This window comes from Plectropomus leopardus, chromosome 16, assembly GCF_026936395.1.
Source record: "Plectropomus leopardus strain MGB_pleo_1.0 chromosome 16, ASM2693639v1, whole genome shotgun sequence".
NCBI classification, from domain to species: Eukaryota; Metazoa; Chordata; class Actinopteri; order Perciformes; family Serranidae; genus Plectropomus; species Plectropomus leopardus.
In genome coordinates, this window is record NC_142191.1 from 19,206,911 (window position 1) to 19,222,891 (window position 15,981).

Genomic DNA, 15,981 nt, shown 5'->3' on the forward strand with positions numbered 1-15,981 from the left:
CCAATTACAATGTTTACATTACAAGTCATCACAGGTCTACCGGGACCAAAGGGCCCAAGACCTGACGTGGGACCCATACAGGTTCGGGTGGATATTTATTGTGGTCAATCAGGTCAAAGTTGGGTCCCATTCTATTACCATGGGTTCTGGGTTTGTTAATGTTTAATACCCAAGTGTATCAAAGAAAACCTGTGATCACGGAGGATCACAAAACAAATGCATAAGTCTCTGAGTACTCCTTAACTACACACCTAAACCACACTGACAGGCGCATTTGCAACCATGCTCGCCCAAATGAGTACAAGAGCCAAAGACAGTTCCCAACTTATCACTCAAGAGTGGGAAATGGCAACTTAGTTCTTGAAACTCGCCCTCTCTCTGCTTTCCTCCAACAACGCAGAGAGCGCAAACAATCCAAAGTCTGGTTATACTTCACAAGAGTTGATGCAGATACTGCTTGTTGTACTGTACTTGTAAATTTAGAAAATAAAGCAATGATAATACTGTTCTTCTTTTATTTTATTTTTTCCCTTTTAACCCCCCAAAAGAACCCATAAGAGTATTGTCAAAGCACTGAACTGATAAGCATTGGTAAGAGTAGTAGTATAGTTAAAATCTTAACAATACTCATTCCTAGCTGTGTTTAACTTGCATGATAATTAGGCTGATTTACGATCAGATTACAAAAGCAAAAGTTAGGTGAAAAACACCTTGGTAAGCACGCCAGCAAGTTGAATGCGAAGCAGATGAAAATTAAGGCATTACTGTAGCACCGCAGATCACAACAACAACAGAATAAGTGAGAATAGAATAAAATAAACACATTCTTAGTAGCAATTTGAACGACTAGATTTGTCGGGTCAGTAAAACAGGTTGTAAAATGTTTAGGTATATATATAACGTCTCCAGTCTGATCTCAGAATTAATTTGGGGGCCCATTAGGGTTCAGGTCTGCCATTTTGGACCCAGTGAGAACTTTTGTTTAGATGCCACAGAATCTCAGTATCTTGTGAGGTACTCCAGCTAACACTCTAGTTTCTCTAGTTTTGTTTTTTCGAGTTTGGTTTTTACATGCAAAACACAAAATCAAGATATTCCAAAAACCAGATCTTAACCTGGACACTCAAAAACATGTAAACTCACTCTAAATGTCATCTCTACTAAAATATTAAGTTAAATCTAGAGTCAATGCAATTTCATTCTAGTTTTAGTCAGGAAGATAAAGTATCGCACCAGCACTGATCCAAGAGGCTTCATCAGTTCAGTCTTCAAGACAGTCAGTTTCCTCCCACAGTCACACAGTCTCTAACTTGACCACAGGTTTGAATGTCAGTGAGTGATTTTATCAACCTCTCCAAAATTGGTTGCCTGCTTTCAATCCAATGCAGGCTAGAATAGGTTTCAGACTCCTGTGACCTACAACAAGCAATTAGTGGGCAAAGGAAATTACTGAATACTATTATTTAGTCCAAAAAAGTGGGGTGCTGAATGATTTCATGCTTTCTTTTTGGCAGGTTGTTCTAGCCGTGGGCAGGACACCTCAGGTATACACAAATATTCTGTTAATTGGTTTATTCAAGGCAACAGGGAGACGGACCAAACCACAGGCAATGAAAAGTACATGTAAACAGCTTAACTTGAATAAGACCTTAAATTAAGTGCGGGCAATAGCAATGTTCCTCTGTGCTTGTAAAGGTAGCCAACTATGTTAATAATGCACTGGATATTTGTTTTACTTCTCCATTGTTGTAACTTCTTTTTACTCTATTGTGGGGGTTGGCCTGTAACAATTCACATTTCCATCATAAAGGGATACTTCACCAATTATCAACCAGTTTTGTGGGTAGTATGTGTGAGAGGTGTGGTAAACATCCCTCCATCTAATCAGCGCCTAGATCTCCTGGCTCCCCTCTCAGCAAAACTCTGCCGGATAATGCAAAACGTGAGTCTCACAGGCTCTCAGCTGTAACTCACAATACAGGCTGTAACTTCTGCATTTGAATAATACCTGCCACCAATGTCACCACCAAATACACAAAGAGTATAGAAGTGGATCAAGACTCAAACTCACCCCTCTCCCTCTCTCTCTCAAACTCAGACTCAACTCTGATCAAATGGTAAAACTAGGTATTGCTAATCAACTATAAACTAAACATCTATTACTGTATTGCTTATTTCCCACCTAAAATGTTCTCAGAAACATATCTGAATGCACCGTTTAGCCATAATAGCAAGTTTGTGAATGTAAAGTCGATGCTATGCTGTTTCCTGCATAGTGAAAACAGCTCTGAAAAACTGAGCTCAAATGCTAAAACTAAGCAACGCTGATCAGTATAAAGCAAGAATCTGTTGCCTATTTCTCCCCTTATATTATTTCAGAAACATGTCACAGTGCCAAAGTGAGAGTTTGTGAGCAGGAAGTCAGTGCCACACAGCTTCCTGCTAGGGCTCCTTGATTATGGCAAAAATACTAATCCTGATGATTTTGATTGATATTGAAATCACGCTGATTGAACAGTTATTTAACATGATTACTCACTGACCTTCAGAACATCATGCAGTTATTGAACATTAACGCTGGTGTTAATTTATAACACTGGATGTCCTTTAACCCTTTAAATACAAGTGAACTGAAAAACAATGAAAGCCTGCGGTGCAGCCATGACTGTAACACATCTTGCACATTAGAGTAGTTTGTTCACATTCATATAATAAAAAACCTAAACCAACTCATATAAGTTAACAATACATAACAGTTACTGTATCAATAATAGCAAAATAAATTTTGACTTGGGATCAATGATTGTTTCACTAACTCAGGAGAGACACAGCAAAAAGACATTTTCTCCATTGTCTGTTTAGAATCAGCTGGGAGTGTCACTACAATGCTCTCCGCTTTCAACCCATGCTGAAACTTCTGTTTGGACTTTGGGGGGAGGAGGAAAAGGTGTGCTTGATTTACAAAATAAAAGACAGAACGGGAGCAACATTGTTAGACTCATAATGCTGCACATAATTGTTTTATCTCAATTATCTTGTTTTGAAATTTTTTTTGAAATTAAAATCTGATTAATCGCCCAGCCCTACTTCCTGCACAGTAAAAACACAGCATTACTGATTTTTTGGCTCACATTTTTTCAAAAACAAGTTTTAACTTATCACTTAACTGTTATACCAGATCGTATGTTACCCGCCAACTGTCATTGTGTTAAACAGGTGAGTTCACCTTATGTCACCTGGAGCACTTATTGGTCCACTGTGATGCAATGCATTCTCGTAGTTGTAAGTTTTCTACCTTTTGAGCAAAAGCAATCGTCGCAGTCCTTTCTCTGTGGCCATACAGCACCAATTTCAAAAATCTTTCTTCTGCAAAAAAAAAAAAACAGCTTTACAAAAAAAGTTTGATAGAGACTGTCTTTCTAGCAGTGAAATACCTCTTAAAGGTTAGTGTTTGCCAGCGCTTCATTTAGAATAGTTTTGATCCTTAGCATGTCAAACTTGAACACAAATTTAATACAAAATGACTTTGCTTGGTTCACTATCCAAGACTGTGAGATATTGAGGTTGATAAAAGCTGGCAGTCCCCGCTTGTGATATTCATATCAGCTTTCTACTTGTTTTGGCCCCACAGTATCACTGTAAACCTTGATACAAATTTAATGTGAATTATGAAGCCGCCTGACGGTGGCTTGTTTTTCTCAACAAACATCTGAGGTCGAGTCTTTGATTTAGAGGCCAGGGCTAGGGAACAATCAGAGTGCGTAATAACAATTGATCAAGAACGGATGTTTTTTGCTAAACAGAGATCGATAAATTATCTCAAGGATGTTATTTTTCCAACAGTGTGATTCATGCGCTACAGTTTGGCTGCCTGTTGCTGTGTTCTTCCCTGTGGCATTACCTAGCTGTGCATTGGTGTGGAGGAGGAAGGCCTCATTTATTCCAAGTTATGCAACCATCTTGGGAAATGCTGGCCAGGCGCTGACTGTAGCATAGCGGCAGAGCTTTAGCTGAGCAGCCAGCAGCACACTGGTTTCCCAGAGAGCCGAGCAAGCAGAGGCTTTCCCCTCTCTCTCTCTTTCTCTCTCTCTCTTCTCTCATTTTTAACTTCCGCACTACACCTAATCTCTCCCCCTTCAGTGTGTAGCATCTTTGTCAGGGAAAAAAATGTTTTACAGGCTGCATCAGGTGCTGACTGAAGCACTTTTAAGGTAGAGCGGAAACAGCCTGTTGATCATGCACCACAAAGGCTGTTGCATAAGCTGCAATACAGGAAAGCTCTCATCAATGTTGCATGGACTTGCAATGTGAGGTCTTAAAGAGCCAACAGGGAGTATTTGTATTTATAGAACCTATCGTCTTACTGAAGTGAAAGAAAACCTAAAAGCATTTTCATTCAGTATGCCAGCTACAGCATCAATTGTCACCTTAATAAAGAAGGTTTTAACAGAAATCTTTCACCCCTGCCTACAGCAGATCAACTTACACAGACTGATTTACATTCACACCATGGCTGCATGTAATCTTCTGAACTGTAAATGTAATCTTCTCAACAGTCCCCTTCACCCTAAAATGGAAACAAGCTTGCTTGCTTGCTTTGCTCAAAAGCCTTTCAGGAGCTTAAACAGGAGCTTAATTTTCTTCTGTTTGAAGTCCATCAGTCTATCCCATTCCACAAGTCCTCCTTTCTTCTTTGCTTCTGGGTCCCTCTCCTACCATAACATTATTTTGTCAGATGATTCACTTGTGCTCACAGATTTGCAAATGTGTATGATTATCATTTATCATTATCGATTATCATTTTAAACCTATAATTTAAACATTTAAACCATAACTGCCCCGCTTTACCTTCACACACTCACACCTGGAGTGTGTTGACCACTGAGCAGTTGGAGTTGAGTTGTTGCTCAAAGGCACCTCAGTAATGGTGATGACATTGATGCTCTATCACCTGCCATCTAAAATTATTCTTCAATGGTTTTAAATGGCAATCCTGCAAGCTCTCAGATAGAATCAGTGCAGGAATGTGCTCAAAACTACTGGTTGAAATTAGGGACAATTCAGTTCAAGACATTCACATTAGAATGGCACACACTGTACTAATATATATCCATGCACAGGGTTTCCCACACATACATTTATTTGTTGTGGCCAGCCATGATTAAAGCATCTGCCACCACGTATTGATTTTATATGTTTGGAGCTGGATCATTCATCTGGAGCACTTTTGGAATATATACAGCATTTGGTTATTCAGTGCCTCTCTCGGAGCGTAGAGTGTACTGTGGGCACAGACAGAGCAGCAGAACGCCAGGCACAGTGAAAGTGAAACTTAACCATTCATTGCAATGAGTTTAAAAGTTTGCTTTTACTCTCTCAGCAGCAGCTGCTCTTCTCATCTATCAATCTGCAATGGCGTGCCCAGACTTTTTCGTACTGTGTGGCCCAAGTATGGTACTGAATTACTGACTTATGGGTGGTGTGAAGTACAAGTGCTGCTGCAGGCACATGCATCAGTTTAGTTTAAGACTGAATTTCAACATGTAAATGAACATTCATTTTACTCGTCAAACAGACCAAAGTGACTTGGTGGACAACCAATCATAAAACTGTGGCACCTAGGGTGGTCTGTCAGATTTCAGGGGTGGCCTGTGCCAGCCCCGGCCAATCCCTTGACACGCCCCTGTTGATCTGATAAGCTCTGATGGGATCGACACATCAGGTATCCACCCTGCACCTCAAACTCCTCAAACTTCTCAAACTGTTCCTAAAAAGAAAAAGAGAAAACATAATGTGTTCTGCCTGCACTGCATACATGGGCCCATAACAACATCTGAATCTAGAGAGGGGACACAGATTTATAACCAGGACACACACAAGATTTAAAGAAAATAAAGTTTGCTAGCTGCAGTACAGGAATTATCAACAGGTCAGTCTCTTTTGATGGAGCATTACATTCACATTACATTACTGAAATTTGTGACATTAATTTATCTTTTTTTTTTTCTTACTGACAATGAGCCTGCATTTGAGTGCCTGTTCTACAATAAGAATTTTGACTAATGAGTCAAAAATGATCTGGTTGTGAGAAGAATACTGAAGAAAAAGATGCCAAGCAGGGCAGATGTGCAGACGAGTCCAGTGCAGGGACATGCAAGGCAACCAGGAAACCTCCTTACAGGTTTGCTCTCCTATTGACTGAATCTCATATTGCAGAATCAAAAGTAAAAGCTGCATGGCCACATGGAAGTCTGTTCAAATAAGCACTTGAAACACTCCATGGTTCACCTCAGGCGGATGAGCTGGAGGCTAAAGGTGCTCCACAGTTGCATCAGCGTATCGTAGGGAGAGTGGGCGGTATTGTCCAAGATAGAGCTGAGGAACTCATCTTCTCCTCTCCTACTGCCTGCAGGGTATCCAGACTCAGCCCTGTGACACAGCTAGATTTTTTTTTTTTTACCTTTTTGTTGAGCCTGCCGGCACCCCCCCCGCCTTAATGTCACCTCCCCCACACACAGAGAGCAGTGCACCGGCCACTATGTTTCAGTCGATGTTGCAGAGCAGGCTGTTGCAAATATTGGATGACACAAGCCTCCCCGGGCAGACAGTCGGAGTGTGTTTGTGTTGTCATACTGGGCCAAGTCGTTATATGATATAAAGTACCAGAACTTGACTGCACCAACCTCACTATGGATTAGTGGCAGGTGTCACCGGCCTCCTGCTTTAGCGGGACATCTGCCACAGGCTACTGCATTTCTTCAACATTCAATATGAAGAGTAGCATTCAACATAGTTTAAAAGTGGGTTGACATCAGTATTGAGTTTAAACACCATGGTTTGCTCTACAATGCAGAGATTTAAAACTACAGAGTTGACAGCTCAACTCAGGCTCATTCACATTCACCTCAGGGATGAAATAGCTCCCAGAGGATAAAGTTATCCAAAAATGTTGCCAGTCAGAATGTTCTCAGGTAAAAGGCATCAATCAATGTGCCAAGTCTTGACAAGAATCTTGAAATGTTGCTCTACATTTATTGGGAGCTATTGGTACAGTGTTTGGATCCTTTGCCTGGTCTGTGCCTTTAGTTTTTGATTAAACTGCAGAAGTACTTTGGATGTGCTCACCTCTTACTATATTTAGCTTCACCTTGCCCTTTGTATTCACTGTGTGAAAACACAGAGACAAACTTGCCATACCAAATAAGTACACACATAGAGACCAAAACCCAGATTTTTTTTTTTTATTGCTGGTAAAAGAAGACAAAATGTTTTACATATTTTGCTGGTCTTGATGTTACCAATGTTGTTTTAAAATTGGGTTCTTGAGGCAAAATTGTTACAAAATCAGTGCCCTAATTAAAGAAATGAAGTTACAGTTTAGCAACAGTAGCCCTGGATTGGCTGTGTGTAAGTGGACTTGAGGAAATCCTTAAGTAATTGTGGATAATCACACTGCAGCCATAATCTACATCTGCTAAATGATTGATTCATGCCCTGAAAACATTTTAACACCTTCCTAGTTTATTTCCTTCCCTTTTGTCTCTCTCTGAAAAATGATTTATGTCAAATTGACTCTACTTGAAATGAATTGGTTGATAGCTAAAGAGACCAATCTGGGTTGAAAGATTAGCCTCTAAATAGCTGATTATGGGGTAATCAAACCACCTCAAGAGAGTTTATGTAATCAGAATGCTGGGGTGATTGTAGAGAGAAAATGCAGATCAGGCTGACAGTGATACAGACACCACTCTGTGGGAGCAAACAGATGTTTTGTGTCTTCCAGTTCATTTTTTTTTCATAACATTCATGTTACCATGTAGCAGTAAATGACTGCAGAATTTGTCTGTTTGTGATTGGTATAAACATACTGTATTATAATGTGAGTGCTTTTACAATATAGTGCAAGCTATAAGAGAATAGGGTGGAAACATTTCTTATGTAACTATTTGTAAGACCAGCAGAGATAGATGAGCAGCAATGGCCTCTTGACTGCTGAGCAGGTCATAGCATTCGGCAGAAACTGCAATAGAAGACTACGAAGAAATGCTTTAACAACCAATAATGCTCCAGGAATGAGTCCTAAAACCCGGAGTGAATTTCTGTTTGCCGCAGAGCTTATTTTCTGCAATAATCCAAAAGCCAAAGGAAAATGTTTGTGACTAGGGAACCAGAGCGATGCTAACTTCCATGTTGGCTAACAAATTAAGATCATTTCTGCAGCACTCTATTCCCTTTGTTTTAAAGGGAGCTGTATCTGCCATCCTAACACACGCATTCAATAGAGTGGTGCAGGAATTAATACTGAATATGATATTCATAATTATGAATATCTGTAACTCACACATATCCAGGACTACCAAAATTATCAAATTTTAGGGCTGTACCTCACCTAACTATTTTTAACACTTTTTTAGATCAGTCCATTAATCTAATGATTAATTAATAGATGAGTCCAAATAATTTTTATATTACAGGATTTATACTACTACTACTACTACTACTACTACTACTACTACTACTACTACTACTACTACTAATAATAATAATAATAATAATAATAATAATAGAGTCTATTCTTCTTGTTCCAGATCAGAAAAATATTGACCTCATAATGTTATCATTGTATGTCATTGCAAACCTTACCTATTCTGGAGAGTATTGCAGTATTCAAGTACTTAAAACTTAAAATGGTTATGATTTATTTCTGACTCATGCATAACCACTGTAGTGAACAGAAAAAGTAAAACAGCAGAACAATGACAATAGATGACTTAATGTTACATGGCAGCAGTGCAGAAATTAATAAAACTAGAAATAACATGATAATGGATGCTCATGTTTGGACAACATTATAATGTGCATAACACAGCAAGGCACGTGTATGTATGTATGTATGCATGTATGTATGTATGTGTACAGCCATGCACACACACAATTTGTGTGCCTTCATTACTATTGTTAGCTTTAATTTGACACATTTTGTTGCCTCAGCAACCACTCGATGTCATCTACTTCAATGCGGTGAATTTGAGAGATAGGGAGAGGGGACTTAGAGAGGCAACAGAGAGCTGTGATGGTGGAAATGAGATAAAGAGAGGAACACAGACGGATGGTAATACATTCAGTGATTATTGCAATGAAGAGCTACAACACTACGTCAACTGCTTCATGCAGTGTTTTAATATTTACTAAAAAGTGTATAACTTTAGCTAACAATACAGACAGAAACGAAATGTGAAATGAATCACATGTGGGGCTTATTACAAACTCTAATGAATAATAGAAGGTTTTAATGTCTTCTACTGTAGTTCCAGAGTACCAAAATATGAAGAAGGCAGCGATATAAATCCAATGAAAACAATAATTACATCTACCCAGTCATAAAAACCTGCAGCACAACAAATCCCACTGAAAGTGGATTTTAATGATTAGTTAAGTGTTTCCAAAATTGGTTATATGTCTCTGATTATATGATATCCCTCTGTGAGAGACATTTAAATTCTGAAAGTCAAATAGTGCTCCAAGGATGACATTTTTCTAGGGCCTACGTGGAAGTTAGCTTCACCCTGGTTCCCTCGTCAATAAGCCTATGGAATTTGTCCACTGGATTTTGGATCACTGCAGGAAATAAGCTCTTTGTCAAACAAAGGTTTATGATAGTTACATGTTTTGTTCAGCAAGGTAATCTTTACAAATGAACGTCACTGTCAGGAATTTTAAGTCTACATGCACTTGCTTTTCAAGTTCAAGCCATGTTTAGCACAGCAGAGCATGATGACCCACAGTCTCATTTAGCCACTTGTTAGCAACCTCCTTTTTTAAGGAGTATTTACTGATATATTTTATGCTGTAGAACAAAACATAAAAGTCTCTTAAGCCCGTCTTAACCACAGACCTTTTTTCAGACATCTTACAGAAAACCCATTCAAAATAAACATTTACTATGACACGAGGGGAGTGGGAGTGCTAAAATGCTACCTCTTTTCTAGTTTTTAGGACTCAGTCCTGTGGTACTCTAGATCATAAGACATATTACACTATGTTAATTAAATGTGCAGTTAAATCTGGGCTGGTTATGCATTTCCATGCTCGTGCTTAAATCCATTGATCATTTGAATGTTAACAAAATGCAGAAAAATTTGTAATGGTGCACCAAACACAGCACCCGTATGGCAAATCAAGCTCAAGCGTCTGTTTTACATTACATACTGTATGTCTTTTTTTCCCTCCTTTTTTTTTTTTTGAGACCGGGATCCACCCCAAACAACCTTGAAAATCCTATTACAGTTCCTGGGTTTTCAGCAGTGGTTGCCATGACAACTGTGCATTTTATTTCTGGCTCCTTTGAAATGGTGTGTGAGATCACAGATCCCAAATGTTATGTAAGACGATGTGCACTGTTCCAGACTGGGGTTTCCTGCTGCAGAGAACTTAAAGTAATTAATTACAGGGGAATGGCAGACACTCAAGGCGCTTCAACACTGTCTACCCGTTTACCTTAAAGCTTTATCACATACTGGTGAGGTATAGGCTGTAATTGTTATGCGGGAAACTAAGCGTGATGACAGATGCTTTTAATGATGCCGCTCATTTTAACATATTTTGTTGAGAAATTCTATCTGTTTTAGATGTTGTCTTGAATCTCGATAGGCCACAGGAGAACAGAAATGATCATGATCTTTGCATCAGTCATAATAAATATTTGTAGTGCCTTTGACAGAGGTAAATTTATAATGAACAGGGCCGGGGTATAATGGATTAACTTTAATGAGATTACAGGACAAACTACGTCATCAAGTTAGGATTTAAATAAGTAATCACTTACTGGATAAGGACACTTTATTATTCAAGTATAGTCAAACATAATTTACACTTTATTACACAATTGCAGTGTCATGCAATTTAAAAGAAACTTTTTTCTTCAAAATCCAAACCTCTTTCAGCCAGTTTTTAACCCAAGAGAGAGGTCTTTTGTGGTTAATGTTGCAAATAAAGTATCTGCAGAACACTCCATAAAGCTTACTTATTCATTAGCAATTTCTGAGAAGTTACTCCTGTGTTGCATGTGGACAGTTTCTTCAAGCTTTGTAACGAGAAGTTTGGGTCTGTTTTTCATTTACCACAGATTACAGTACCCACAGTATTAATCAGAGAAATTGGACAAGTGTACTCCCATTCTGCAGAACTATACAGTCTATGTTTTAGAGGCAATACAACCAGAAATTATGCTATCATATTATCACAGTGAGGGGAATGAATGGCAGGGAATTGCCTTGATAGAAGTGCAGTCATTGTTATGCAAATTACGCTCATTTATTTATTTATATTGGATAAGCGCCTTGAGGTGGGTCATCTTTTTTTCAAAGGGGTCCTACACATAATACAAACAACCAATGTGGCTACAAACAAAACAAAAGCAGGGTACACAAAAATAGTAAATAAAAAATTAATACAATTGTTAGATGGCCACAAAGTAGCCACAAAGTAGCCATATAGGTTATTATACACACTGTTTCAGCAATGCATGAACACAGTATAATAAACTCTGAGCAGCATTCACCATTAAGTGCCTTCCACAGATTGGCAGAGCAAAAAGGATTTAGGAGGTTATGCTGAACTTTTTAACCCCTCATATAAAAGCTACTAAATTCTCTCATCTTAAAGTCTCTTTGAAGTTGTACAAAATTTGTTGCTCTTTGTGATCACCGCCCAGTAATGTGCACAGCTCTTCTCAAAATAATTAGGCATACAGCTAATAAGAACTGGTTCACTACCGCCAGGCTTGAGAAATAATACTTTTATCACAGATTCCAGAGGAGTTAGCCCAATTTGTTGAAAGAATCAGCTCCTTATTGCTGACAAGATAGCTGTGGGATAGATTTAGGAACCTAGGACCATAAGTAGATATGGTGCCTATGCACAGAAATTGCACAAACACCATTTCCCTCATAAAAATTGGTATTTCTACAGGAAAAATGTGCGAGGAAAATGTGCACAACTCACGTATACTTCACACCAGACATATACACAGTTTTAAAGAGATAGCTGCAAGTGAAATGAAGTGAATATGACATATAAAATGAGAGATATTGTAGTAAAACATTGTTTGTTTAGGTTGTTTACCAATTTCACTGATTGTGTTACTATTTTTTTCAGCCTGTCACACTGTTCTATAAAATGTCAAAGGTGCAATTATAAACAACATTTTTCATTATCTTTACATGATTCATTTTATCATGAATTTTTTCACATTTAAGCCAACAATAACAACAAATTTTAATTTTCTCTTGCATTGTAAAATACTTGTCTGTAAAGTTAGTTTTAATATGAGCTCAACAAAATATCAAGATATTGCACCATGATGGTTTATAAGTACATGTGATATATAAGTGGTATGGCAGCTATAAAAAACCACAGTTGTGCGTGACGGTTGTAGGTAATGACAGCTATTCTGGTGTTGTTAGAGAACCTGCAACACAATCTGTTAAATTGTTCTGCTGCTTTGCTGTTCTTGTCACTGACAGGTCTAATGAGTGGTGAAGTGGGCACAAGTATCATTAGGCAAACGGATGTTTAAAGGCCTTTCTACAACCATTTACGGCTACCTGTGGGAGCGGAAATGAGGCTCATACACACACACACCCAGTTCCTTAATGACAGATTTATAAAACAGAGTCAGGTATACCTGCATCTAAATAGATCTAAACAGCTTTTTATCCATCCACCCTTTGGTCTTTTACCTTTAATAATCAACTTTTTGGCAGCAAAACACCAAAAAAGCACTTTGGTGCAACCTTGCCTTTGCACTCGGACACAGACAATATATGGTTAAAAGCAAAGCAAATTTCAACCGCTCTCCATCAGTTTTTCTGTATTTTAGAGCAGTGTGTCAGTCTTTAGATGCTACTTTAAATGGTCATACTTTATGATCAACGGCCAATGGGAGCAAACTCATCCCTGCTCCTCTTTTTTATGGACAAGCCTTGTAAACTTTGGCAATCTACCAATATGCTTATATTAACAATAGCATTTACTATTCATGCTCATCAGTGTTTCACTCATGAATATCTACAGTATATACCTACTATTTTTCTATATTTTCTCCTTTAAAGTATTCTCTTCCAGTTAGAGCTATAACTTTTCATCAAGAAAAACAATAAAATCATTTGTGTGAGAAAAATATTCCAACAGATTATTCAAGTCATGATAGCTTGAAGGAGATAATCAGTAATCTACGACAAATTACATTAGAAGTAAATTCCCTTTCACTGAGTTTTAAAACCTTCGAGCTGTTTGGAGGGCAGCAGTGGAACTGCTTCTTTTCAGATGATATGAGATTTGACACAGTGTGTCATTAAATGCAAGTACAAAGCTTTTGCCTGTAGAAGAAGAGAAAGAATTTCTGCCTGACTTAAAAGAGAAACATATCTCTTCAGAAATACATCTGTGCCTTCATTCATACTACATTAAAAGCAGTACAGTGATTGCTGTCATCTTTGTCTATAATATACCGCAGGTTAACCCTTATTTCTGAATTCATCAGAGAGGTTAACAATTAAGGTTAACTTCAACAATCTGCAATTCAAAATTGCCATTCTTAGTTAGAAATAATGATACTTCCATTGTGTAATGTAATACTTTAACAACTTCTCACTTAACATGATCTCTTCACTGCAAGAGTGTTCACTTGCATTACAGGTCCCTTTGGTGTACACTCTATTGGAAGCAGCATAAAGAGGGAGGATGAAAAATTTACTTTCTCTCCATCTTGCTTGTGTCTTACTTCTTTATTTTCTTTGTTTCTTCCCCCTTCTCTGAAACAGACCAGAAGTTTTCACCTTGGTCCCCGTCTCGAAAGTTCAATGAAGGCAGACGCCTCCCTCCAGCCAGGAACATGAAGGGCTTATCGGGCAGCCGTTCCCAGCACCAAATCCCTTTACCCTATGGCTTGGATTATGACCCCCACGTCCATGACCTCCACACTCACCATGGCTCTGACTCCCGCCACTCGTCCTACCTGCTCAGCCCCACGGAGAGCTGCCCCATGGACTTCCACCACCGCTACTCGCCTCGCAGCTCCATCCACTCTGACTGCATGATGATGTCCCCTGTCATGATGCCCCCAGCTGCTGCATCTGACCACATCTCCAGCAGCACCTTCCCCAGAATGCACTACAGCTCTCAGTATTATGACTCAGCCACACGGGACGACTGCGCTGCCATCACAGCCTCAGCCACCTCCCCAGCTGTCGCTGCTGCTGCAGCCGCGGCAGCCGCCTCCTCCCATCTCGCCGGCACCAAGAGCAATCGCCTTCCTGCTAACCTACTAGACCAGTTTGAGAAACAACTGCCACTACACCGCGATGGCTTCCACACGTTACAGTACCAGCGCACCTCCACCACCACTGAGCAACGCAGCGAGAGCCCTGGCCGCATCAGACACCTTGTTCATTCTGTCCAGAAGCTCTTCACCAAATCCCACTCCCTGGAGGGATCATCCAAGATGAATGGCACAAAAGGTGACATTATGGGAGGTGGAGGAGGGAGTTATCACCATCATGGCCACCACTCCACAAAACATGGTAGCAAGAGGAGCAAGAGCAAAGAACGGAAGCACCGCTCTGGCGGCTGGTGGAGCTCTGATGACAACCTGGATAGTGACAGCACCTACCGCACACCCAGTGTCATGTCGCGGCACCATGGAGAACATGTCAGCCACTGCTACCCAGATTCCATGCACAGCCACCACTTTGGAGACCTGTCACTCAAGACCTCTAAGAGTAACAATGATGTCAAGTGCTCGGCCTGCGAGAGCATGGCCATGGCGCCCGAGGGCAAATTCATGAAGAGGAGCTCCTGGTCTACACTGACAGTCAGCCAGGCCAAGGAGGCCTATAGGAAGTCATCGCTTAATCTAGAGAAACCCATGATGCACTCGGACCTCAAGCCTTCATCGCGGACATGTCACTACCTGCAGGTGAGTGTCACTTTACTTCATTTATGTTTTAAATGGTCAGAAATGAAACAAAAGACAGAAGACAAAATATTAAAATATGAATATACTGAAAGCTGAATTAAGGTTCTTTATGTTACATTACTACAACTACTACAACTGCTGGTTTTGAATTGTTTTTGTGCTGATGAGGGTAGCAGTAGGCTATGTCACCATATATAAACACATGTTATATATTCCTAAATTAGGATTTTTGGTGATAAAGTTTGATATTATTCATTTATATTTCATGTGATAGGGATCACCTGTTAGTGTATGTCAACCTGTCAGTTAGATTTACTATTAACGGATATCACTGTTCTGAAGAGTTCAAAAACAATAAGTAGTTTAATTTATGACAATTTGAGCAATTTAAGAAATAAAAGATGGACACTTCAACTTTGATTACACTTATTCCAGTCATTATATATTAAGGACTGGCATTTTTAAATATCTTCCATATTCAAGTTCTCACATCAAATTATCATAGAGTACTTTAGTACTTTCAACTTTCAGAAAACAAACAAAAAAAAGGAACGTCAATTTGCCCCAAGCAGAAAAAGTGCAAATAAATTTAAAATAAATTTAGCCGTCTTCTGTTGACATTGACCTTTGACCACCAAGATCTAATCAGTTCATCCTTGAGTCCACTTGAATGTTTGGGCCAAATTTTAAGTCATTCTCTCAATGTGTTCTCAAGATTCATGCTCACAAGAATGAGACTGATAAGGACAAAGTGACCAACCCAAAAACATAACGCCAGTCTGGAGCATAGACTGTATATAAAGATGGACAACATGTAAGCTCCCCCCAAAGTGTATGCAATAGGCAATGTCATGGGCCAAACTAAAAACTGAAAGTACACACTAAAAAATGTAGTAGTTCTCATCACTGTGATATTGTTTTCATGATACATTTGGTTTTAATAAGTTATTCAATTTTACAAAAAGGGGATTTTCCATGATTGACTGCTATGCCAATGCACTCCC

General features: G+C 39.2%; 2 protein-coding genes across 7 annotated transcripts in view; one reads left to right on the forward strand and one right to left on the reverse strand.

Annotated features, from left to right (window-relative positions):
• The window catches only part of dlgap2b (discs, large (Drosophila) homolog-associated protein 2b), a 130,436-nt gene that overhangs the window by 52,937 nt on the left and 61,518 nt on the right, over positions 1-15,981 (forward strand). For all 5 annotated transcript variants that reach the window (XM_088089050.1, XM_088089051.1, XM_088089052.1 and 2 more), the window contains one exon: positions 13,824-14,977. In XM_088089050.1, coding sequence (XP_087945176.1) covers positions 13,824-14,977 — 1,154 coding nt within the window. The remainder of the gene's footprint in view (positions 1-13,823; positions 14,978-15,981) is intronic.
• LOC148186881 (uncharacterized) overlaps positions 1-15,981 on the reverse strand; it is a 94,685-nt gene that overhangs the window by 47,498 nt on the left and 31,206 nt on the right. The gene's annotated exons all lie outside the window — the stretch shown is intronic.